This window comes from Aaosphaeria arxii (assembly GCF_010015735.1).
Source record: "Aaosphaeria arxii CBS 175.79 unplaced genomic scaffold BU24scaffold_14, whole genome shotgun sequence".
Classification (NCBI taxonomy): domain Eukaryota; kingdom Fungi; phylum Ascomycota; class Dothideomycetes; order Pleosporales; genus Aaosphaeria; species Aaosphaeria arxii.
In genome coordinates, this window is record NW_022983487.1 from 29,607 (window position 1) to 53,274 (window position 23,668).

At 49.4% G+C, this 23,668-nt stretch overlaps 11 protein-coding genes across 11 annotated transcripts; 6 read left to right on the forward strand and 5 right to left on the reverse strand.

Annotated features, from left to right (window-relative positions):
- Nucleotides 1-682: 682 nt before the first annotated feature.
- On the reverse strand, nt 683-2,128 carry BU24DRAFT_428666 (beta class carbonic anhydrase). The gene is made up of 2 exons (XM_033529536.1): nt 1,487-2,128; nt 683-1,351 (listed from the first exon to the last, which is right to left on the reverse strand). Exons 1-2 carry the CDS (start codon nt 1,869-1,871, stop codon nt 840-842), a joined length of 897 nt encoding a protein of 298 aa, XP_033377485.1. The 5' UTR covers nt 1,872-2,128; the 3' UTR covers nt 683-839.
- A 127-nt stretch (nt 2,129-2,255) lies between these two features.
- BU24DRAFT_428670 (uncharacterized protein) lies at nt 2,256-2,775 on the forward strand. Its single transcript, XM_033529537.1, has one exon. The coding sequence runs from the start codon at nt 2,362-2,364 to the stop codon at nt 2,683-2,685; it is 324 nt and encodes a 107-aa protein (XP_033377486.1). The 5' UTR covers nt 2,256-2,361; the 3' UTR covers nt 2,686-2,775.
- Nucleotides 2,776-2,827: 52 nt separating this feature from the next.
- BU24DRAFT_82464 (uncharacterized protein) lies at nt 2,828-4,147 on the reverse strand. Its single transcript, XM_033534682.1, has 2 exons — nt 3,357-4,147; nt 2,828-3,294 (listed from the first exon to the last, which is right to left on the reverse strand). Exons 1-2 carry the CDS (start codon nt 4,044-4,046, stop codon nt 2,971-2,973), a joined length of 1,014 nt encoding a protein of 337 aa, XP_033377487.1. The 5' UTR covers nt 4,047-4,147; the 3' UTR covers nt 2,828-2,970.
- Nucleotides 4,148-4,347: 200 nt separating this feature from the next.
- BU24DRAFT_428671 (uncharacterized protein) lies at nt 4,348-5,766 on the forward strand. Its single transcript, XM_033529538.1, has 3 exons — nt 4,348-4,827; nt 4,886-5,001; nt 5,098-5,766. Exons 1-3 carry the CDS (start codon nt 4,719-4,721, stop codon nt 5,296-5,298), a joined length of 426 nt encoding a protein of 141 aa, XP_033377488.1. The 5' UTR covers nt 4,348-4,718; the 3' UTR covers nt 5,299-5,766.
- A 160-nt stretch (nt 5,767-5,926) lies between these two features.
- Nucleotides 5,927-7,397, forward strand: BU24DRAFT_428672 (uncharacterized protein). The gene has a single exon (XM_033529539.1). The coding sequence runs from the start codon at nt 6,036-6,038 to the stop codon at nt 7,152-7,154; it is 1,119 nt and encodes a 372-aa protein (XP_033377489.1). The 5' UTR covers nt 5,927-6,035; the 3' UTR covers nt 7,155-7,397.
- A 149-nt stretch (nt 7,398-7,546) lies between these two features.
- Nucleotides 7,547-8,621, reverse strand: BU24DRAFT_82445 (uncharacterized protein). The gene has a single exon (XM_033534681.1). It carries the CDS (start codon nt 8,524-8,526, stop codon nt 7,939-7,941), a length of 588 nt encoding a protein of 195 aa, XP_033377490.1. The 5' UTR covers nt 8,527-8,621; the 3' UTR covers nt 7,547-7,938.
- A 204-nt stretch (nt 8,622-8,825) lies between these two features.
- BU24DRAFT_428674 (uncharacterized protein) lies at nt 8,826-9,844 on the forward strand. Its single transcript, XM_033529540.1, has one exon. The coding sequence runs from the start codon at nt 9,216-9,218 to the stop codon at nt 9,657-9,659; it is 444 nt and encodes a 147-aa protein (XP_033377491.1). The 5' UTR covers nt 8,826-9,215; the 3' UTR covers nt 9,660-9,844.
- Nucleotides 9,833-12,088, forward strand: BU24DRAFT_468146 (uncharacterized protein; the record flags this gene model as incomplete). The annotated part of the gene is made up of 2 exons (XM_033532496.1): nt 9,833-10,138; nt 10,190-12,088. 2 exons carry the CDS (start codon nt 9,833-9,835, stop codon nt 12,086-12,088), a joined length of 2,205 nt encoding a protein of 734 aa, XP_033377492.1.
- Nucleotides 12,089-12,975: 887 nt separating this feature from the next.
- Nucleotides 12,976-15,569, forward strand: BU24DRAFT_428676 (uncharacterized protein). Its single transcript, XM_033529541.1, has 4 exons — nt 12,976-13,308; nt 13,365-13,796; nt 13,846-14,368; nt 14,423-15,569. The coding sequence occupies exons 1-4, from the start codon at nt 13,255-13,257 to the stop codon at nt 15,457-15,459; spliced, it is 2,046 nt and encodes a 681-aa protein (XP_033377493.1). The 5' UTR covers nt 12,976-13,254; the 3' UTR covers nt 15,460-15,569.
- An 85-nt stretch (nt 15,570-15,654) lies between these two features.
- On the reverse strand, nt 15,655-17,453 carry BU24DRAFT_82726 (tartrate transporter). Its single transcript, XM_033534684.1, has 2 exons — nt 17,257-17,453; nt 15,655-17,197 (listed from the first exon to the last, which is right to left on the reverse strand). The coding sequence occupies exon 2, from the start codon at nt 17,095-17,097 to the stop codon at nt 15,850-15,852; it is 1,248 nt and encodes a 415-aa protein (XP_033377494.1). The 5' UTR covers nt 17,098-17,197; nt 17,257-17,453; the 3' UTR covers nt 15,655-15,849.
- A 3,021-nt stretch (nt 17,454-20,474) lies between these two features.
- On the reverse strand, nt 20,475-23,130 carry BU24DRAFT_380475 (uncharacterized protein; the record flags this gene model as incomplete). The annotated part of the gene is made up of 2 exons (XM_033524722.1): nt 22,036-23,130; nt 20,475-21,973 (listed from the first exon to the last, which is right to left on the reverse strand). Coding segments are annotated over exons 1-2 (2,190 nt in total), but the record flags the coding sequence as incomplete, so codon positions are not given.
- Between the last annotated feature and the right edge of the window lie 538 nt (nt 23,131-23,668).

The window sequence follows — 23,668 nt, forward strand, 5'->3', positions numbered from 1 at the left end:
CCCAGAACAGAAAGAGCACGGTCATGATACTCTTCCCATCCAGCCATTGAAGGGGTAATTGTCAACATGCACCGCACTGGAATTCACTCCCGTACATCTTGGATCAGACATCTCATTGTCCCCAATCCCACCAACTCCCACAAAACATCTCACACCAACTCAAACAAACACTATTCTCTTTCTCCCCACTCGCCTCACCGCCGCTTCATACATCGTCCACTTCAATCTCTGAAGCTATATGCCATAGCAGAATGCCCTTATCCGACTTCACCTTCAGTCGGGAATGGTTCTAGCCCGTAGTCAATGGCGCTGTTTGGAACCCTATTCCACTCTAGGCAGAGGAACAATGAATCGTCATGTGAAGGACGAGAGTGTGCGAAGTGTGTTAAGGGAGAATAGGAAGTACATTGACGTGGGAGATGGTTGAGAAGCACGTGACAGCTGCCTAGGTACCTAGACATGACCCCACATCCACGTCGCGGGAGAAAGACCTAGGGTGAACTTTCATACTTCACATTGTGGACTCAAATGTATTAGACTATGGTTAGAGTCGGGTGTAGATGGCAGATAAGAGACGTGAGGGTCGAGTTCAGAAGTCACGCTACGAGCTGAATCGTACCTGGTCATTGGTTCAAGGATTACCCCTCCACGCAGCGGGCACCACAGTGTTGGGATCGAACATGCATGAACTGCGAAGGATTTTTAAAATAATTTGAACATACTACGACACATGATTATACTCCTATAGTTGAGATACACAAATTACATCCTCAAAACGCCTCGTCTTTTACATGTCCCCGTTATACATCCCCGTTTTGGGTTCAAACACCACAGGTGCTCTACTTGGTAAGGTTGTAGATCTTTTGCACGTCGTGCAAGATAGCCTCGTGGTCGACCTTGAGATCCTTGAGCAGGCCATCGTTGAGCCCGAAGACCCATCCGTGAACGATGGGGAATTCATTGGCCTCGTAGCTCTGCTGCACAGCGGCGGTCTTGATGATGTTCCTGCACTGCTCCACGACGTTCAACTCGACCAGTCTGTCGTACCTGCTGTCGCCCTCGAGGGCGTCCAATTCCTTCTCGTGCAGACGGTACACGTCGCGAATGTTACGGAGCCATGGGTTCAGCAGGCCGAGATCCTGGGGCGCCATGGCGGCCTTGACACCTCCGCAGCCGTAATGGCCGCACACGACGATGTGCTTGACCTTGAGGTGGCGCACGGCGTAGTTGACGACCGACATGACGTTCAGATCGAGGTTGCAGACGAGGTTGGCAATGTTACGGTGGATGAACATCTCACCCGGGCCGAGACCGGTGATGGCTTCGGCGGGAATGCGGGAGTCACTGCAGCCTGTACATGTCCAGTCAGCAATGAGATTGTGGTTATACAGAATACTTGGGAGAGGGTAGTGGCGTCGTTATGGCATTGGCGTTGACATTGGAATGGATTGGCGAAAACAGAAGATGACTGGGAGGGATTACTGACCGATCCATAGGTAGTCTGGCGATTGTCCCGCGCTCAGCTTCTCGAAGAACTCTGGGTTCTTTGCCCTCTGCTCCTCGGCCCATTTGCGATTGCTCTCGAAGATCTTGTCATGGCTCTGCTGGAGGTACTTCCTGAGTTCTTTGGACTGTTCCGTCATTTTGCGGGGACAATTGGCTCGAGCTGAAGAGGAAAAGGTGGATTTCTGTGCGATAGATGGGACGAGTTGTAGCGGAGTGCTAGGACTAGAGAACGATGAGGGAATTTGTAGTTGTTGATATCGTAGGAGAAGATGTGACGAAGAGGCGCGAGGCAAGGAAGATATAGCAGCCCCTCCAGCGTGGGGAAGCGACCGAATGCGCGATGACAGGCGCACAAGACCAGCCATCTCCGAGGTCAAGCGATGGTTGTTGAGGTTTTGGATTTACAGAAACTTACTCATCGCATCTGATTGGATTGACGTCAAACCCCGAGATCGAAAAGAAATTATAGCCCAGCTATCCCGTGTCGAGATCTAGTGTGTGGGATATTTCTCGGATCTCCGTCTTTCACCTAGGGCGATCTTACAAGTATGCAAATAGTAATAAATCTACAATTGCAAAGCTCAAGAGAGTTAAGAGTTTCGGGGGTCAGCAGCCAAGTGGGGGGGAAGAGGGGAGGGGGAGTGACGAAGGGGGTTTGGTGGAGGGCACTACAGTCTACTACAGCCTACTACAGTCTCCTACTTGGGGGAAAAGGGAACAGTGAGACGGGGCGGGACTCACGGATGAACACAAATCACGCCCAAGATTCCTCCCGAACAAGTCCCGAACAACCATCGTTTCCTCCTGTTTCTTTATAATTGGAATTGTGACCTTCAGAATTCTCCCCTGCAAATGATGGAAATGGTCACGCTCGATGAAGAACAAACCAAGATTGTGCATAATCAATTGGCAGTCCTCCTGGAGAAGCGCCAGTATCCGAAAACCATCTGCCCCTCCGAAGTCGCCCGAGCATTCACACAGCAGGAATTGGATGCTCTCGGAGCCCGAACCTGGAGAGATACCATGCACAATATACGTCAATTGATTTGGGAGATGCGGAATGACGGAGCAGTTGAAGTCCTTCAGAAGGGGGAGATCTTGTCAGATGAAACAATGACACTAGAAGATGTTCATGGCCCGATCCGGGTTCGTGCCAAACAGATTGACGAGCAGCGGTGAGATCTTGGGATTCGTCCAAGAATGCCCAGAATGCAACCCGATTAGGCTATTACAAGCAATAATTAAGTACTTTCTAATGATATGTGTATGCGTGGAACATCAATGTCGCAAGGAGTGCAATAGCCAAGTATCTCCACATTCCCAGCTTTTGGTACGATGTGCCTCCGACCTTGTTCACCAAATCTATTGTTGTCTCCAATACATATTGAGTTTCTGCCTATGCTTGGTCTAATTCCTGTAACGCAAAGGGCAATGAATACGTAGGTATCATGCTACAACTCTGCATCATGGGTGAGGAGCCCCACTGCCGTCCAAGCCTTGCCAATTCGCATCCCATCCGCTCTGGGGGTCTGTCGCATTGCCAGCATCGCCGCTTTCTGCAAGCTTTCGAATGTCGCTCCAGTATTCGAGCTTTTTGCATTCCGCATCGGCAGCTTCCACAGCCTTGAGCAAGTTATCAATTCTTCGTTGTTCCGCGTCGTTTTCTGGTTTCCCGCTACGTTTGTGTTCTTCGCGGTGTCGTTGTGCTTCATCAAAGGTAGTCATAAGGGTAGATAATAGTTGGCGGCGCGAGTTCTGAAATATGAGCATCGACATAATCGACGGGATCTATTGGATAATTAGCGCGAATGAACCAAATGTGGGTGCTTTTGTCCAAATGACCAGCTTACTTGTTCAGCCAAATAATGTAACTCCTCGTCAGCCTCATCGATGAACTTCTGGATGGCTATGATCTTTTCGCGATCAATGGCGGAGTTTTTCAATGCCCGCATCAATGCTGGCACGTTCCGAACCTCTTCCTCGAATGACTGTTCTTGGCTGCCTTGTCCACTCATCGTTCCTATGGTATTTGCTCTGACTAGCGTTGTTCCAATACTGAAGGTTTCGCCAAATAGTCTCTCCCTATTGTCCTTGGTCTTGGGAGGCAGCCTCTGTTTGGCACGTTTCCTTAACCAGCGTCTCCGCCTGACGAAGCTATGGAACCACGGATGGTTGCCGTGCCACGCAGCTCCTCTAAACCAAAGACTGTATTGCCAACCCTCCTCGTCGACGTCGTGGCTCATGTCCACATACCAGCTCTTCCACTCCCATACCCAACTGGGGTCCGGTACTTGTGCGTTCGTAATATTTACTGCCGAGGGCTTGAATTTCGCATCAACCCATGCTGCATGGTCGACGCGAAGGTTCCAGAGCGCGTTTGCGGAGAAGAGAGGTATGCCGAAGACGAACCAGCCGCGCTGATTCTCGTAGAGGATATCAATGTGTGACTCTGGCTGTGCTGCTGGTGTTGTTTGTTCTGTCTGCGCAGATGCGGACTCGTCATCGGTGTGGTCGACGAGGCTGATGTGTTGGTCCCCCATAATGATGTTCAAGTGGGGAAAAGGAGTATATTCAGGTAGAAGCGAGTCGTTGCTTCAGGCTTCAAGCCGATCGCTATCGTAATATCATCTGGTTAACTCAGGTAATAGTAGTTACGCTATGTGGAGTGAGAAAAAGAGAAACATCGAATGGAGACGAAGTTGGTAAAGGGGAAAGAGCCTAGGCTGAATTACACTACGTCAGAGGCGTGACACCAGGGCTAAACATCGTTCGCGCGACGTGGGTACCTATAGAACAAATAAGAAACTCGTAATAGAGAAATGGAAATCGAAGGAAGAATTCGATCGCATCATGCAGCGATTCCGATGTTCCCCATTGACGATCCCGGTTCACGACGAAGTTGGGTGGTGAATGGAATGGTTCTGTTGCCCTGGCTGGTCTGTGCTCAAGCTTCTTCTTCTTCTGGTCTTTTAGCAACGACGTCATCATTGTACATTACTACGTGACTACCCACTTCCACTACCGGCAACTACCATACAAAACAAGCATTTGCATTTCCCCTCAGCATCCGCACGACCGCACAATCATCCCACCACACAAAGTACAAGTACCTCTCTTCGCGCTACCACTACATCCCGCATCTCTACATCCTAATTCAATCTTGCAACCCCATAACCACTTCTCAAAAGTGAGACATCGCCTCATCAACAACTATGGCCGGAAGATTCGTCAAGATCGGTGGTATCGCCGCTGCTGCGGGAGCAGGTTACTACCTCTATAATGCTGGTGGTGACCCAAAGCTTGCTGAGAAGAAGTTTGAACGTATGTTCCAACCCCGCTCTCCCTTCATGATTGCGATCGCGTGACTGACATCTTCAAGACGACGCTGCTGCTGCCTCCGCAAGGGTACGGGGAGAGCTACCTGGCCGCGAGAAAGAGGCTAAGAAGGCTGGAGAAGAGGGGTATGAGGCAATTCGTTCCAAGGCACAAGAACTCGTACGTGTTCTCCCTTGCATTTAAAGCAATGCGCTAGTCCTTTCTATCGGCTATTACGCATCTATCATATGGATGACCACTGACGATACCCTGTAGAGCAACCAAGCCAAGGCCGAGGCTGACAAGGCTGGCCAAAAGTTCGAGAGTTACCGCCAGGACGCCGCAAAGAAGTTTGAGGAGACACGGCAAGAAGCTGGCAAGGAGATCAACCAGGCTGTAGACAAATTCGACAAGACTGTCTCTGAGGGTGCAGAGAAGTCAAAGAGCTGGGTTGGCAGCTGGTTTGGAGGAAAGTAAGGAAGTGTATTGCCATATTCCACGAAAGATGATGGGAGTTTATGGAGGCTCTTGATCAGTCGGCCATATTTTGATTCACGACTATGCATTGTTACCACGGACAGGAGTATGCGGGTCTTTGGTCTGCTCATCTTAATGCAGTTACTTTCTCTAATTACGCGATTGGAAACTATTGCGTTTGATCAATCAACACCTTCAAGTTTATATTTCGGCCTTTGGCGCCTTAACATGTACATAACTCTTACAGAATGTTCAATCTCTACTTCGTAAGGGCGATCACAAACCAACCGCCACCCAAATGAAGGATTGGAGATCGGGAACGTGTTCGTGTGTTCACTGAGAATCTGTCGATATGGAAAACTAAGAGAATGCCTCGAGTAAATTGAAAGTCTTTCACCATCGGCCGAGAACGAATGGACGGCGTATCAAGTCGCCTAAGGAACATGCAAAAGCCCCACATCATTCGTTCCTCACAAATGCATGGTGAAGGCTAGTTGCGCGTGCATGATTGGTGGACGCGTCAGAACGCGCCACAACGCGCCAAGCCAATTGTTCACCCAGGTCAAGCCTAGCGCGATTCTCTGTTTTGCCAACCCCTCGACCTCTAATAAACAATCATCTCTTTCACATCGCACCCGCGGTACCAACTTTATCTTCCATTCTCAGCTCCGGTATTTCAGTTTACATTGATTACAAGTTCTATCCTCAATCTTCATATTACCATTCTACCGGCTACAATGGCCCCAGCTGCAGCTACCCTTCCAGCTGAGCTTGTAGACCTCCTGTCTCTACATTCTTCCTTTCTCACTGCTCTGTCTCTATACTATGCGCACAATGGAACTGCAACACCCGCCGACCTGCGAGAACTTGCTCCATCTATCTCTGCTATCTGGCAGAAACGCAAAGTCACTTTCGACGACATCAGACTCTGCGTCGGTGTCCTAGGCGCCGGACCAGCGGGCAATCGAAATCCCTTCTACCTTTCAGACTACACACAAGACAAGGTCTGTCTCGAGATCAGCGATGATTATAAAATGGGTGCGATGGGTGCATTGAACGAGGATGCTCTTCAGGCGATGTTCATGGAAAATTTGGACCATTTGTGGAGGGTGTGGAGTGACTCTCGCGTTGTCAAACTAAGCCCTCGACCCATTGCCACGCCCAAGCGACGAGCACGAGCCCGGAAAGCCGGTACCACGCAAACCATGATCCAATCATTTGTCGACGAGAACACGATCTCGAAATTCCTCTCCCATCTTCCTCAAGCCGAAATTACGCTATGCTCATCAGCAGCAGCCGTTGCTCCTCTTCGCGAAAAGGGGCGCAAGCGATTGAGGGAATTTCAAGACATTCAACAACACGGACGTAGCCAAAAGAAGTCCCGCGAATCAACAGGGAAAGAGAATGAGCCAGCTATCCTGAACACACAGTCAGCCCAGCCCAAAATCACCGAATTCGCATCTGTCCGGAAATCAAACCTCCTCGATCGCATCCTCGCAAAGCAGGAGGCAGCCAAAGCGGGCCCAACCCCTCCCTCACCCGCTGAGCTTCAACGTCGCGCTGCCTTGCAACGCTCAGAGGAGGTCCTGGGTGTCTTGTCTCTTCTCGCCGCGTCCAAGGGCCCGGGTGGAAGAGTTTCATTCTCCATGGCTGCACTTCTACAATCCATCCAAAGTTCCATTCGTACACCGCTCTCGAAAGATGAAGTTTTGAAGTGCGTAGAAGTACTTGCGAACGAGGTCACCCCAGGCTACGTCAGCGTGCTACGCATGGGGGCCATTTCAAGCGTCATCATTAATTCGAGCCTGAGACCAGTAGATGTGAAGAGCAGGCTGGTAGCGCTGGGCGCTGCTTAAACTCCCATCATATTACTCCTAATTCACCTGCAGTATCTGCTTCTTTTTTTAGGGAATATTCTATAGCGACGGCGTTACCTCTGCTCGATACCATATTGCATTTTGTTCTCAATACTTCAATACTATTCATTTACACATCTACTTCTTCGCGTGCAGAATGAGTGACCGATCCCTCTGACAACCTCAGCTGCAAAACTCCCACTGATCTATCACACATTTTCCCTGAAGGATCTCTGGTACGCATTATAGATTCAACTGCTCTCGGACTTGGCTCCCTCTTCACAGTGTCACTGTCTAGCAAGGAATCCTAACCCATCAAAACACCTATAACTAATGCATTAATGGCTCCCGTAGGCATACAATGTCCCCACGTATGTTCAATGTTGTGCTTCGGCACACCTATCAACTTCTGTGTCCACAATCCTCTTCACCGTTATTCTTCCGTCAAATCGTTCCCCAGCGGCCGGCCGGCCAAAAGACAAGCATCGTTGTAGAGCATAGGATGTGCTCCAAGTACCAACGATCGGGAGATTTAATTCGCGAATAAGAGAGCGGGAGTAACGATGTCGCGGATGATAAGCGTCATGCGGTTTTCTTTGTGTCTTGGCCTTGAGCGGTGCCTTGCTGGTTCGGTCTCGTTACTGGGACAATTAGAACCCTTTTCCCGTTGAATCTTCATCATGAGTTCTATCAGACTGGTTGGTTGGGACGAAACAAGTCGCGCTCACTGTTGGACAAACTATCGATTTTGCGTCTTCTATGATTCGAGGCAGCCTAGGCATTGCTACACCTGTGAAGCCTCGCGGTCCTGATTCAGCCGTGAGAATATCGCCCAGACGATCATCCCGAACGTTTCAACGACCAGCAGCCCAAGTGGCAACTTGTTGTGCTGTACAGATATGCACAGAGGGATACCTGCTCCAATCAAAGTCGCGATGATCAACAAGTGACAGAACAATGTGTTGAACCGTCCAAAAAATGTGCGACCTCTGAAGCGCCCCAAGAGAGCCGTTCGTTCGGGCGGAAGGCTTGATGTGCGACGCGCATCAGCGAAGGTTGCGTAACTAGAGAGAACGACCCAAAGGGTAGCTGTTGCAGCGAAGAGTAGGTACAGTCCTAAAGGAACGCGCCGTCGACCGATCGTAGATCCTATTGCGATTCCTGCCCCGAGTGCCACCAGGAGAAAAGAGAGATGCAAGATTCCGAACTTGCGAAGAAACTGGAATGGTGTTCGGTTGCATCCGTTGTCGTGCTGCCTTGAGGGAGTCTGGCCATCTATGGTCTCACCGTCTAACTGGCTTTCTTGGATGTTTTCCACATGATCTGATGTTATGAGGGGACTTTTCCATCCGGGTATGCTGTGTTCATCCATGAATACTTTTGCGGCGGTAAATGAAGGTAGTAGCCTTGTTGCCCTCACGAGGAAGTGTGTGAATACTTTGAGGGTGAGCTTAAATGAACACTAAGTCGCTGCTGACACTGTAGTTTCTTCAGTTCCCCAGGATATCCAGGTACAAGGCAGTGGTAGCATGCGTTGTGCTTTCCGACTTGAGCACGACGAGTCAGCGGACCATCGAAACTTTGGATGTACGCAGTAGTTGGTGACAGAAGGTAACCTGATACCCTGAGTTTTTCGGAGATGGTAACTGACAGCCTTGACTGAAACGGTGACCGAGGGGACACATGAACACAATATATGAGGGGAGGCAGTAGTACTGATGCTGAGTGCTTGCAGCTTGCAGCCTTGGAGCATTCGTATTGGCCGAGAGCGCCGATGTTCTGTCAGCCCGACTAATCATTTCGCCCGGCTAGCCGCCATGAAACGCCCCAAAGCCATAACTTTGCCTATTTCATATTCTCAAGAAGGGCCTACGAACGCTGGTCCTCCTTTTGTCCTATAGAGAGGCTGACACCGTGATTACATAGCCTTCCAAATGCTCTAAAGAATCCGCGGTATGCCTCGCTACTGAGCTCGAACCGTGAGGCTCACCAAGGTTGAGCCCCTTCATTTTCCATCTGTATGTATATCGATACGATACCAACTGCAACGGTCGAATTGTCATGGCAGAAGCCTTGGCCATCCTGGGTCTTACGAGCAACCTCATATCTTTCATAGACTTCAGCTTCAAGGTTGTCTCTGGAAGTCGAAAAATACGCCAAAGTTTAGAGGACACAACCGCGGAAATTCAGGAGCTCAAAAACATTATCGAAGATGTCAAACTGCATTGTGAGCAGGCAAAGCAGTTGGAGCACTCAGGTCGTAAGCTCTGTCCACAGGAGCGCAACATCATCGAGATGGCTGGAAAGTGCAGTGCGCTTGTCACAGACCTGCAAAGAGCTATCGAGTCACTGAGGGTGCGGCCAGACCGATGGAGAACCATAGAAGCCTTTCGTATAGCTTCTCAGAATCTCTGGAGACAGAATGATATCGACTCCCTTCGAAACCGTCTGATCCAACTGGATGAGAGAATAAAGAGCAACATTGGTCATATCATGCAAAGGTAGAAAATCTTCCAGACCTATAGACATGCCAACACCGTCGGATGATAGGACAATAAGCCAATGAATATACCGCTAGCTGACTGTTGTGTTGTAGAGAAAATAATTCGACGGTTGTGGCCAGACTCAATGACATCAAACAAATGCAAAATTGCTCCGGAATTGCTCATGAGGCTAAGATGGATTTGATTCAACGCGAAATCATTGATGCAATCGAACGAAGCCAAAAGAGGGAAGAAGATTCCCATGCCGCACAGCTCACAAATATCAAGCAAAAGCTCGATCTGCTGCAGGAAGAGATTAGTGGCCGAACCAAAGAACTCAATGTCATTCGCAGTCTTTATCGTCAGGAGTTACGGCGTCGGTGGGAAGAAATTCCGGTTGCAGATCAAGCGTCAAACGAATGGGTGTTTACAGAAACGACATTTCGGGACTGGTTAGAAAGCGACACGGAAGGAGATAATTTCTATTGTATCAAAGGCAGGGTAAGAGATATGGACACATCACCAGTATACATAATACTAAAGCATTTGTAGGCTGGCAGCGGCAAATCTACGCTACTCAAATTTATCGCCAGCAATGCCTGTACCAAGACGTATTTAAAGGAATGGTCCAAGCCTGCAAGACTTTGCATAGCCGAGTTTTACTTTTGGAACCAAGGCTTTGAATTGCAGAGGAGTCACGCTGGGCTCTTACAATCACTGCTTTATCAGATCCTCAAGACAGCGCCCCAATTGACTCACGATGTTTGCCCCGATCGTCTCGATCATGAGGATTGGTCGATGCAAGAGTTGAAAGCCACTTTTGAACTTGTTGGAGTTCAGACCAAAATTCCAGTCAAGTTCTGTTTCTTTATCGATGGTCTGGACGAATATAGCGGACCTGAAGAAGAACTAGTAGAAGTGTTGAAGTTTCTGTCCATATCGAGGAACATCAAGATCTGTGCCTCCACGCGGCCCAGGACTATATTCGACAAATTCTTCCAGAATCAATCACGAAACTTCGATATTGCCATCTTCACCAAGGCAGACATGACTCGACATGCTCAAAGCATGCTCTACGATACGGACCGATTCCAAGATATGGAACGTTCAGACCCAGAATGCGGCAAGATAATAAGCACAATTGCCGACCTCGCCCAGGGAGTGTGGCTATGGGTCTTTCTAGTCACAAACGAATTGAAGATGGCCATCAACGGGTATGAGGAGACACAGAAACTTGTTGAGATAGTACATCGATTTCCTTCCAACTTGGACGCGTACTTCAAACGAATGCTTCAGCGCGTTCGGCCGCCTTACATACAAGAGATGTCTCATATCTTCCTGATAACCACCCATCAGCGTGATCCGTTACCTCTGTACGCATTCTTCCTTCTAGAAAAAGAGTCATTGGATCCTAATTACGCCCTAAATGCCCCTATTGAGCCTATCAACGAAGGTGAAATACAAGCCAAGTATCAGGCCTGGTCCACTCGCATACAGAACAGGTGCAGCGATCTTCTGGTTGTTGACAGCAAGCCTCATCCATTGTTCTTGAGTCACTCAGTGAACTTCCTGCATCGAACGGTCCTAGAGTTCCTACAAGACCACTATGAGGAGCTGAAAGCAAATTCGAAGCATGATTTCAGTCCAGCACTGTCACTCTGCAAGATCTCGTTGGCAATGCTGAAGTCTTTTCACAGAGTTTCCCATGGCGATACAAATTCCATGAATCATGCCATGTCACTGACATTGAGGCTTCTAAATTATGCACAGGAGGCTGCGAAGAATACAAGCAGTACTGCCATCAGAATCCTGGTGGCAGTGCTAGACGAGGCCGACCGGGTCAATACATATCATGCACGTCATTTTGAATTTCACTGGACAAGTTATTATCGATTGAGTTCGACCAATGATACCTGGCCTAAAGATGGGAACTACAATTTCCTTGCTCTCGCAGTTGAGTCGCACTTGGTCTTTTACGTGCGATCTAAGTTAGAAGAGGATCCAAGTAATATGAACAAGTGCAGGAGACCTCTACTGCACTATGCGGTTCATCCTTTCCCACCTAGTAGAGGTTTCATAGGAGATGAAATCAAGTTCCTTGATGTTGAAATGGTCCAGGTATTGCTTGAGCACGGAGCAGATCCGAATCAGACTATGGACTTCATTGAGGATAGACCTACAGCTTGGGTGTTGTTCCTGTGTTGGCTGATGTATGTCGATGAACCTGGAAATGTTAAACCCTTTGACGATACATGGTATCACGCCTGCATATTGTTTGTCCAGCCTGGCGCGCGTAGGCCCTGTGTTTTATATCACGATTATCCCGATATCACTGTTCAGTCCATTCTGACAGAAGTGTTTGGGTCTAGCAAGGCAGAATATTTGCAAAGTCTTATGGATGTCCAAGAGAGAAAACGAGAGCCCTCACAGAAGCACTGCATCGTGCTGTAATTGGGCGTTGTGCGTCGCCCATCACAGCATTGTCGCAGCCAATTCGAGACAACCAACTGAATCGGATGGAATATACAATCGTGATGTATGCTCGGGCGTGCTGGCTTCGAGCGATCATCCGATGACAGATGACACGACTAATTCTCCTCAAGGATGTCTCTTCTACTACTGGGCGCTAGACTTACTCCGCCTTCAATGAGCCTAAGATTGAATTGTTGGTTCAGCGTGAGTAGACTAACTTGACCAAATGACACTCATATCTTGTGGTCCTGGAGAAATTCAGGAAGCAACCCGGACGACACCGTTCCAGTCACACCTTCACATTAGATCCGAGAGCTTTCAGCTTGTTGAATTTATCCCAGAAAATCAGCCTCTCATTATGCCTTGCTTTCAGAAAAAGGAATTGGAGCGTACTGCAACTCTTTGCGGCGTATAGGCAATGTTTTGCATCTTTCTGCTTTCAAAGTCGTCAAGCATTAACAGGGCCAGTTTGGAGTGAAGACTGTAGCAGCATTTGAAACTTGGATATATTTCAAACTATGGAGGACTTAAAATGAACAGTCCTTTAGTAATCATGGCCATCATTTTCGTGGAAAATGTACGATACAACAGCGAGTCCAAGTCAATTTCATTGCGTCGTACGATTGATCGGAATGGCATCGTCTGTTTAGTTTTAGGTTCATTCAGTCGTCGGACTCGAAGACTGTGAACAGTCTCGATCGCGTGTTCATCATTAATCCGAATTTTTTATCCTTTACCTTTAAAGTGTAAGAATCATGGTCCATAGCTAATGGTATGCTCGGCAATACACTATCGTGAGCCGCTTAACCTTTGGAGGTTGTACGTCCCCCGCCCTTGACGTAAGCCCGACAATCAACACCTCCAAAGGCAGGCATACGCGACATTACACCGTGTTTTCACACTGCTTTTCGCTTTCGCCCTGCCCTTTTTCCGGCAAACAGAATCTTCCACGGAATTCGTGCATTCAAACGGGACGGCTAGTCGTTGTTATCAACACTCCTTTAGCGTTGTGGAATACAATCCAGGTCGACCTCGGATACAAAAGACGCCTTCACTCCCAGTCTTCAGAACACCGACTAAGTGGACAATTGTTCATATCATCAACTAGCTCTTCTACCCAGTCAACATTCTGCAACTATTTCACAATGCCGGCAAGCCCGCACCCATTTGATCCGCTTGTGCCGAAAGAGATCGAAAAGGTAGCTTATCAATGAAGTACACTATCACGAACTTATCGTTAATCTGCCTCTTCAAGGCCGCTCAAGTAGTGCGATCAAAGTTCGCAGGGCAAGACATCAACTTCAGAGTCATTACATTGAAAGAACCTCCGAAAGAAGAAATGATCAAATTCCTCGACCTAGAACATGCTAAGCAGCCTTTTCACAACATCCCAGCGAGAATTGCTCGAGTCGAAATTGTAACCAAGACTACTTCCGGTGCAAGTGCACTGTTTGAACTTCATATCGACCTTGGCCATGGATCTATCAGCAAGCAGCAATTACTAGAAGGAAAGCATTCCTACATCGACTCCTCCTACATGAATGACGTAGAGAAGGCCTGCATGGCCAACCAAGAGATACAGGATGAAATCAAGAAGCTCGACCTTCCTGCTGGTGCCTCAGTCATCGTTGAACCCTGGGCATATGCTACGGATGGAATGAACGATATGTCCAAGCGCATCACTATGGCATGTAAGCACCATGCATGCCCATGACCGTATCTAACCTGGTAGCTAGTGTTGGTTTTACCTTCGACTCGTTGAGCATCAAGATGCAAATTACTATGCATACCCGATAGAGATCTGCGCAGAAGTATCAGAAGAGCTGCAGGTCACTAGAGTTTATAAACTTCCGTGCTCACCTGACGAGAGAATCCACACTGAGTCACGCCCTTTCGATCGACGGAAGATCCATTCTACAACATCAAGCGAATATCATCCGGATCTTAGGCCTAGCCCCAGAACGACAACCAAGCCGTATCGGGTTATCCAACCAGATGGGCCGTCCTTCAAAACTCGAGGAAATCTTGTCGAATGGGAGAAGTGGTCATTCAGGGTTGGTTTCAACTATCGCGAAGGCCTCACTCTTCATGATATTCGTTACGATGATCGGAGTTTATTCTATCGCCTTTCCCTGGCTGAGATGTTTGTGCCATATGGTGATCCCAGGGTGCCCTACCCGAGAAAGGCAGCCTTCGATCTTGGTAATGATGGTGCAGGGCTGAATGCGAACAATTTGAAACTTGGCTGTGATTGTCTAGGTAAGACTTTCAACCCGGAGAGTTCTTCTGGATCGACTAATTTTGACTCCCCAGGTACCATCAAATATTTCGATGGTTGGCATAATACCAAGTCCGGCGAGCCATTGAAGTTGCCGAATGTCATCTGCTGCCATGAGCAAGATGACGGGATTCTGTGGAAACACACCAACTTCCGCACCGGGAATGCTGTAGTAACGCGGTCTCGAATACTGGTGCTGCAGACCATAATCACAGTCAGCAACTACGAATACATATTCGCGTTCCATTTCGGACAAGACGCTTCCATCTCTTATGAGGTGCGCGCCACCGGCATCCTTTCAACGGTTCCTATGGACTTTGACGAAAAGGCAACCATACCCTATGGGACGAGAGTCGCTCCAGGTGTACTTGCACCTTACCACCAGCACATCTTCTGTCTTCGCATCGATCCGTCGATAGATGGCCAGAAGAACTCAGTCGTTATAGAGGAGTCGGAACCAATGCCCTTCGGAGACCCCAACGTGCATAATCCCTTCGGTGTGGGGTACCAAACGAAGAGCAAGTACGTCGCACACGAGGGTGGGTTCGATCTTGACTTCACCAAGAATCGAACATTCAAATTCGTGAATGAGGACAAAATTAATCCGATCACGAACACGCCAGTGGGATTCAAACTTATGCCATTCTACAGCCAGATGCTGCTAGCGAACAAGGACTCTTTCCATGCAAAGCGCTCTGAATACGGCCAGCACGCGGTGTGGGTGACGAAGTACAGGGAAGACGAGTTCTTTCCTTCGGGGAAATACACAATGCAATCCATGGGTGGGGAGGGCATTGCATCCGCCATCAAACACCGGGCCGCATCTGGGAAGGCACCTTCGGTTAGGAACGAAGATGTTGTCATCTGGCACTCGTTCGGTTCAACCCATAACCCAAGGATTGAGGATTGGCCGGTCATGCCCAGCGAGAAGATGATGGTGGCGCTGAAGCCCGTGAATTTCTTCCTGGGTAATCCGGGTCTGGATATTGCGGCTTCGACACAGGAAGATAACAAGAGCGTGCTGTACACTGAAGGGTCGGAGGTTCCGAAATGCGCTGCTTCGCGACTGTGAATTGTGTCAATCTAGAGAAAGATGCATGACATTGATGAGAGAGCAAGTTTGCGCAAATGATTCAGTCTTATTCATATGATTTCTTGTCATATATACCGCATATTGACCCAGTTTATGATTTCTTAGTCGTGTGGTAAGGATTCAAATTATGCATGTACTGAAAAGGGCCGAATTCAATGGAAGACGCAAAGTCTTCGACCATGCCACTTCGTCTTGGGTAACAAGCAAGCTAAGTTTGCACTGCCTGCAGCCAAGAAATGCGAACAAGAATCCAAGACCAGTGGCTGTATGCCGATGAAAAGCTTAAAGTATTTACAAGAACCGCTTGCAAAGGAAATAAAAGTGTCATGTTCGTTATTTCCTCCGCCGTCAAATGTTTCGCGCCTTCGCTTAAACCAAATACCTGAATCCTCGTTGGAGCTTTGTGCCCTCTTCGATGGTAACACCCTCGGTCCTGGCGGTCTGCTCAGCGACGTCGCCATGAACATCCCAAGCACTCTCGCCAGCGTCAATCTTCTTGTTGAGGTTCATGAGGAACCTCTTGAAGATGTAGCATCCTGCAATCGTAACTCCAAACATGGCGGTAACAATACCGTAGCTCTTGCGGTAACCGTTCTCGGGAAGATTCCAGACGTATGATCCAGCAATGTTTCCAAGCTGGGAGAAAGCGTTGATCATGGCAATTGCGACAGCACGCTTAGCAGGAGGGCGGGGGAAGGAGCTGGAGATCCAAGAGTAGAAGACAATGAAGCCAGCGTAGGCAGATGCTTGCAGGAAGAGAGCAACATAGCGCGCCGCAACAATCTCAGTTGACATGCTGATGATGAACCCGACAAGACCGAATAGAATTGGGCCAACGATGTGCCAGAAACGCTCCTCAGTTCGATCAGCATGCCAGGCGTTGATGAGAGAAACCAAACAGCTGAAAGCCCACGGGGGAGCGGACATGAGGAGAGTGGGAATGTGCGCAAAACCCAGGGTGCCAGTGAGGGTTGGAAAGAAAGCGTTGAAAGACAGTCCAACAACGTATGCGGTGAAGGTGATCATCATGATGTAAATCTTCACGTCCTTGACTGCCATAATCAAGCCAGCGTATGGGGATTGTTCGGCAGAGTCCTCGTCAGCTTCTCCAACATCCTCAGTCATTCTGAGAACAGCGACCTGGCGCTCTTCTTCAGTAAATCCGCGAGTGTTATGGGGAAGATCAGGAAGGACAAATGCGGCCAAAATAGCAATGAACATAGTAGCGGCGCCCTCAATCCAGTAAAGCCATCGCCAAGCGCGGTGTCCGAGAGTGCCCTCCATATTGGAGAGAACACCAGCGCCTACGAGCGAGGAGAAAGCGTTAGAGATAAGATTACCACAGAACAGGATGGCGTTCCTAGTGGTAAGTTCCCGTCGGGTGTACCATTTGGACAGGATCAACAAGGCACCAGGTAGGAAAGCAGCCTCGACAAATCCAATGCAGAATCGGATTGCGACCATGCCACCGAAGTTGTGGACGTTTCCGGAAAGCGTGGAGATTGCACCCCAGAGCAGCATCGCGACGGAGATATAAAGGCTGGGCCTGGATATCCGATTGATAACCATGTTACTCGGGATCTGCATCAGAATGTAACCACTAGACTCAATCAGCATTGCTTCTTATAGGAATATGTCTCTTGCATGAGGGGTCATGCATGAGCATGGCAAAGAGCTAAAATGGAATTGCGATCGAGGTAGTTGACTTACACATAGACTATGGTATGTTAGCTTCATTCTATTACGCTGTTACAAGTTGATCGGGTAGAGACTTACGGATACTCAAACATGTCGCATACTGCGTCTTGTTAATTCCCAAGTCTTCCTCGAGACCTCCGAGGCGGGCAGCAGCGATGTTGTTTCGATCGAGATAGTTGAGAATGTATATAACGACGAACAACGAACATCTTGCGTCCAGTTTGCGCTTGAGGGATTTTTCAACCTTCTTGCGACGTTCAGGATCCATGCGAGAGACATGATTATCCCCCTTTGCAAACTCGGAAATTTCCTGGCCCTTGTCGATAGAAGGATCGCGATGGGAAATATTGTCCGCCATCTTGAAGAAATGCAAAGGACAGACGAAATGTTCGGGGTAAACAAAAAGTATGGGGGAGGGTGGTGAACATATATCATTTAATTCATCTGCGTTGCAACCCCAGTTTGCCAGGATCTGGAGTATTGCAACATGGTCGCGCTACGCCAGTTACTCGGTGTGATCTTCGGTGGCTCTCCATACCGGCTCCCACATCCGTCACGCACGATGTGGGTACGTCAGTGTTGAGGCGACCCTAGAGGGAGGGCTGCATGGCGTTGAGCAAGACTTTGGGATGATGACAGCCAAGGCCGGATTTTATGCTTGATACGGGACGTCGGCCATGTCACGTGTCGATCACTGCGGGGAATAACGACTTTGTCCTTCGCATTTTGCACTTGGCTACTCCCCTGTTGCGCAGAACGATTACTATTTCCTGGTGATGATGGCTTAGGAGTTAGAACAAGCAGTTGAACAACACAACTGCGAAAGCGGCACATCTAATCGGCTGTTGGACTAATTTGGGCATCGTTGCGGTCAGTATCGGCGTCTGTAACCCCCATTCATGGGTCTGAAGAGCCGCACGGCCTATGCCGTGTGTCTTGCTGGCGGCTTACCCCAAAATTGCATCGACCCCGTGGGAATTCCTCGGAACTTAAGAATTCGACGGAGAGAGTCCGAGGGGACCCCTTGGGGTTGGACTTGGAGTGGCACGAGTGGATGTGTTGAAATTTTCATCTCTCAATCACATCCCCAGCCTAATCTGGTGCTAGCACGCTCTGGCTAGGCCAATCAGGTTGCTCACAGCCAACCATATTTCGACTCCAACACTTTCGTGGCGAGAGCGACGATCATTTCGCTGCAACTAGCAATCGTTGACAAACTCTATTGTGACCTTTGCGGCCTTAGATATCATCGCATACATACGAGGTACGAGTAATAGCAATATCACGAAGAGTATTGTGACCTTCTAGCTTTGATCCAGAAGCATTCGATTACTTGGAGTATACGACTTAGGCTGGGGCTGGCGGTGAGTACGAAGCGGCTCTGCGGTAGTAAGTGGATCGTGGACTAGTGAAAAGTGCATCTTCTTACTTCAAGTTTCGCACCGTCTCTCGTGCAAGTGGAGGACCATGGGCCCCAGCATTACTCAGATACCCCACGCTCATCCCACGCCCAGTCTCTGGAGTCCAACTACCAACGTCGGATGGAACCTAATCCAGGATGCTTAGTGCGCCGACCATTGTTGTCGGGAGAGCTTTTTTCCCGCATGAAACATGCAAGTGCATGTCGTTGAGGTTTTTGGTAGTCATAGTGGCCAATGATGTTCCTGAAGTGTTTACATCCGATTCATTTTCGCGCCCAATCTTGAACGCAGACCACGATACCGGGAGAAACGCTACGCATCGATTGCACAAACGACTCGTGTGACCTCCTGGTCGTTTTACATTGCAAAATCCATAGAGCATGTCTAAGTTATAGTAAGACAGCCGAGAAAGAGCCGCATTTGGTCATGGTTTTGAACGTGAATCAATGAAAGTATCCTGGAAGTTGTTCTATACTGGCCCGTCAACCACACTGATCGCATTCATTCTCCAAGTCAAGTACTCAGTACTTTGGCTCGTCGAACAACTCACAAGTAAGCCTAACTAGTAGCGGGCGCAATGAATCGTCATTCTGAACTATCAATTTCTCATCAAATGAACATAGGACGGAGTTAAGCTCGCATCGATGTCTTCCCCCCACGCAGACAACCCCACGGAGTTGGCGCAAGTCCAATTCTGCTATGGAATTCACGCCATCAGGTCACTAACTAGCTACTGGGGATGGACGAAAAATCTATGTTGCACTACTACTCCGGTTTATTGCCTGGAGAACCTTGCTAGGCTACTCCGACTAATTACTGAGACATATTTGGAGATGTGGGAGGCCTGACATATCAGTTGGACTAGGTGGACGTCTCCGCAATACCTCCTCATATCATGAACTAGTGAGGTGAGATAGCTTCATTGATGGTCTCAGCTGGACGGAAAGAACTTGTTTTCTATCGCCCCGTCTTTTCAATATGTTCGATTCGGATGTTCCTTTCGGCATATTCACTACAAGATACAGATGAGATACTCGGTTGTCAAAGTATCACAGGACTCTTCACATCGACTACACTTCATCAAATACCATAAGAACGATGGCAGCGAATACGTACTTTACGATAAACATAGACATCACTCCTTCATGTCGTGACAATTTCCTAAAGTAGATTGATCTATGTCAGCATTGGAAATATGCCAGGTTTCTTCAAGTAAGTGGTGAGCCCGTCCATGTATAGTCTAAATGCACATGGAGAATAGCCGCGTATTGTACAGTGACCTATCCAAACAAAGATACGTGAATCGAAACAGCATCGATCTAAAAACCATGCTCCCTTAATTCGAGCCCCCAGCTCTCGTCCACTCAGTCCCATCCGCCCCAAGGAATACCATCATTCCAGCCCCTCGGCGCCGTCGGCGACGAGATCCAACGCCCTTGCGGACTCGTCTCGAAGCCGAAGCCGAAGTCGAGACTCTCGTCCTGCATGAGAGTCTCCCAATCCATATCCTCCACCCTAACCAAGTCCTCGAACCCTCCTTCCACACCATCCCCACCACCAACACCTTCCCCCTCACGCCCCATCCCAACCAACCCAACACCACCTCCTTCCCCCACGCCAATCTCCTCCCCCGTATGTCCTTCTCCCCCGTCTTCCCCCTTCCCCTTCTCCAGCACACCCCCCTCCTCGACGAACGCCCTCCTCATCGCAGCATCGCACTCCGCGATCGCCAACCTCGCAGCCCTCAACACCTCCCCATCGATCTCCGCCTCCGACTTCCCCGCCATCAACCCCTCGATCCTCGCGACGCTGCACGCGCAGAAGACGGCGCCCTTCGCGTTCGTCTCGCCGTTCGCGACGCGAGACAGCGTGAGGGACGACGAGGCGCGGATGTGCGAGAGGAGGGTGCGGATCTGCTCCGGTACGCCTGTTGGCGAGGGCGAGGACGCGGACGTGGTGAGTATGGAGGACGAAGTGGTGGCTGGAGGATAGGGAGAGGATTGAAATTCGTGGATGAGGTTTACCATTTCGAGGTAGATGGTCGAGATGCTGTAGAGTAGGCACCATTTTTGGAAACCGACGGCGTGGTGAAGGTGGTTGGTGTAGTCGTCGCGACCTTCTTCTTCTACATTCCCTACCTCGTCGGCCGTTCGGGGATGGGAAGGTACGGAAGAGGGTGCTGGTGCTGGTGCTGCGGATGGTGGCGCTATGAGCATGAAAGAGGTATCTAGACATATCTTTCGGGAGTAGTGGTACTCTGGCTCGTCTACCGCGCGGCCGAAGAAAGGTCTATGGAGAGCGAGGACGAAGCGACGGACGAATATATCGATGAGCTTAATTGTGAAAGGCGATGGTCTTGATGTCGAAGAGTCCGTTAGTATGGCGGCTTGAAGGGATAGGAGATGCTCGAGGTTCGAACGGCATATATTCATCAGTGTTGTTCCCAGGCGGAGCGTCTCTGCGTATGAAAGCTGCGTGCGGATACTGTTAATCCGACGGGTTATCCGCAGCCGTAGAGGTAAGGAGTCAAGTAGCATGAGCTGCAGAGTCGTGTCCGTACAGATACCCGTTGTCCAGGGATGCGTCGCCGGAAGTTCAGTCGTGGTGTCGTCCATCTGATCATCGTTGAGGTTGCTCGGCGGCAAAGTGTCGTAGTCATCCTCCGAGAGGGTTGGCGGCATGCCGATGTCCAAACTCATCTGCACCGTGAGCTCTAGAATGGTGGCCCAGAGCCTTCGTCTCATCTCGACATGAAATGCCGATATCTTCGGGAACTGCGTCGGTTCGCGGTGCAGGCCCAGATGCATCGCGCTGCGCAGCAGTGCACCCGCAGATATCCAGATCAGGTCGCCGTCTACACAGCACATCTGCCTCGCCTGGAGGAGCAGAATGTGAATCTGGACGCCCGTGAGGTTCAATCTAGATTTGCCGTGCGGCCCGTTGAGCCATCCCTCAGCTGCCTGGATCCATTTGGTGCAGGCTGCGCGGAGGCGTCCTTTGTCTTCGCCAGTGTAGAACGGTACGCCGATGGCACAGACAAGGATGACCTTCATCAACACGGAAGGCTTCGCGGCAGACCTATCCTCCCAGAACTTTTCATACTCTTCGAGGAAGGTGGGGATGTGGAGAACTCTGAAGATGGATTCGAAGGTCCGGAGATATCCCTTGACGAGCTTGTCACACACATCCTTTGGGGGCAGCGTGGAAGGGAGGTCCGACACTGAAGGTTGAACGACAGCCAGCCTTGCGCCTTTGATCAGACGGGCAAGCCTTTTACACTCCAGCAGGGCGTAGTATAGTTCAGACGATGTGTTGACTTCAGTCCTATTGCTTTGCGGGTTGACATTCGTGAAGGACTTACCCAACGCTTCATACTTATCACTGACGTTAGTTTGTCATCCCGAATCCGGCGACAGATCAGGTAATAGTTACTTACAGGCTCAATGCAGTTGACCCAATGGCTCTCGCCAAAGAACTTCGATTTGACGAATTGTCCGTTCGGAGTTACGGGAGTGGGGTGGTGTGACGAGAAGGCCGTTGCCATCCTCTCTCCACTCTTTACCCCGGCAGTAGTAGTGGTGGTAGTAGTAGAAGGAGGAGGACTGTTGGTCAGACTATGCAACTTGCCTTCCAAGTCCCTAATCTTATCCGCCAATGCTTGCATGTTCAAAGCATCTGCAGGTAACGGCAATGACGAAGAAGCTGGTTGGCTCGCGAAACCCCCATCCCCTCTTCCAAGCATCGAGGCACCATCACCATCCTGCACCGTATACGAATTCACCGTGCCATCCAATTCCCTCGGTCCTAGCCCCCCAAAAGACCGAACACCGTGACCTCCACCCCCCGAGAACATATCTACCCCTTCGTCCCCAGCCGATCCAGCACACGCCTCCCTATTACCGCTCACCTCACCGCGCTTAGGAGGCAAAGTCTTATACGTACAGCTCTCCGACTTAGTCCTCACGCATGGCCCGCACGGCCGCTGGCGATCGCACTTCACCTTCCGCCTGCGACATTCCACGCACGACAGCGCTGGGCGCCGACGCTTCGTGGGGCGGTTTGAGTCCGTTACTTGGACTTGTATCGGTGGTAGTGGCTGTTGTTGCTGTTGCTGTTGTTGGGTTTCCATTTTGGGGACAGTCGATTGTTGGTGATCGCTCCCAAATGGGATGTAAAACGTAAGGGTCGAGAATTGATATGTCGATGTTTTGAGACCTTCGTGCTTTCAATTGACTTGATCCGAAACCTTCGTGTCTCTCTTCCTTGATAGCTTGAGAGTACGAGAATGAATTGTTTGTTGGATTTCTGACAATGGGAGGAGGAAAAATGCGTCACGACGTTGGGATATGCTCGGTCGTAAGATTATAGCACGGTGCGCCTTGCTCGGTGTATTCGGAATTGTCCGAGCCGAGCATAGGACCATTGTTCGTGGTAGCTGTTCTCGATTGAGTTTGCATAGATGGATAGTCGAATCGTGGATTCTGTCAGAAGATTCAACTGAAGACTTCTTCTTTTTTGTAATAATATGGACTATTTGGTATGATCTCAAAATCCAGCACTGGAGCAGTGTGTTCTTGGTCAGTGTATGATGTGTTCGCTCTTTTCGGTCTTTTCGTTGTGGGCTAGTCCCGTTCTGGAACTAATATTTGAACCACAGTCAACGTCACCCGTCCAGAACCTAAAGAGTTTTCGGATCTCAATGTCCCTTAGTTATGTCAAATTATCATAGATTTCTTGAAAGCATGCAATGGTTGAGAAGAGGGGAAGTTCTTTTGTTTTGGTACACACAGGTGAAGACCTGTTCTATCACTTTTTTGTTTTTGCCCACCGCACCCCGTCCCATCCATGCTTGCCCAACCCCCAGACCGATCAACCCACCAACCAACCCACCACCCACCAGACCATAATCTAATAATCGTGAAGGAAGGCACCGCTAATATAGAAAGAACAAAGGCCAGCCAACCAGTTACAGACCCTCGACTCCATGCTTTTCGTTTGTAAAGAGTATGCAAGCTCTCCTAAACGCATGGTCCACAGTTGTCATGCAATGGGAAGAAAAAAGACGTGAT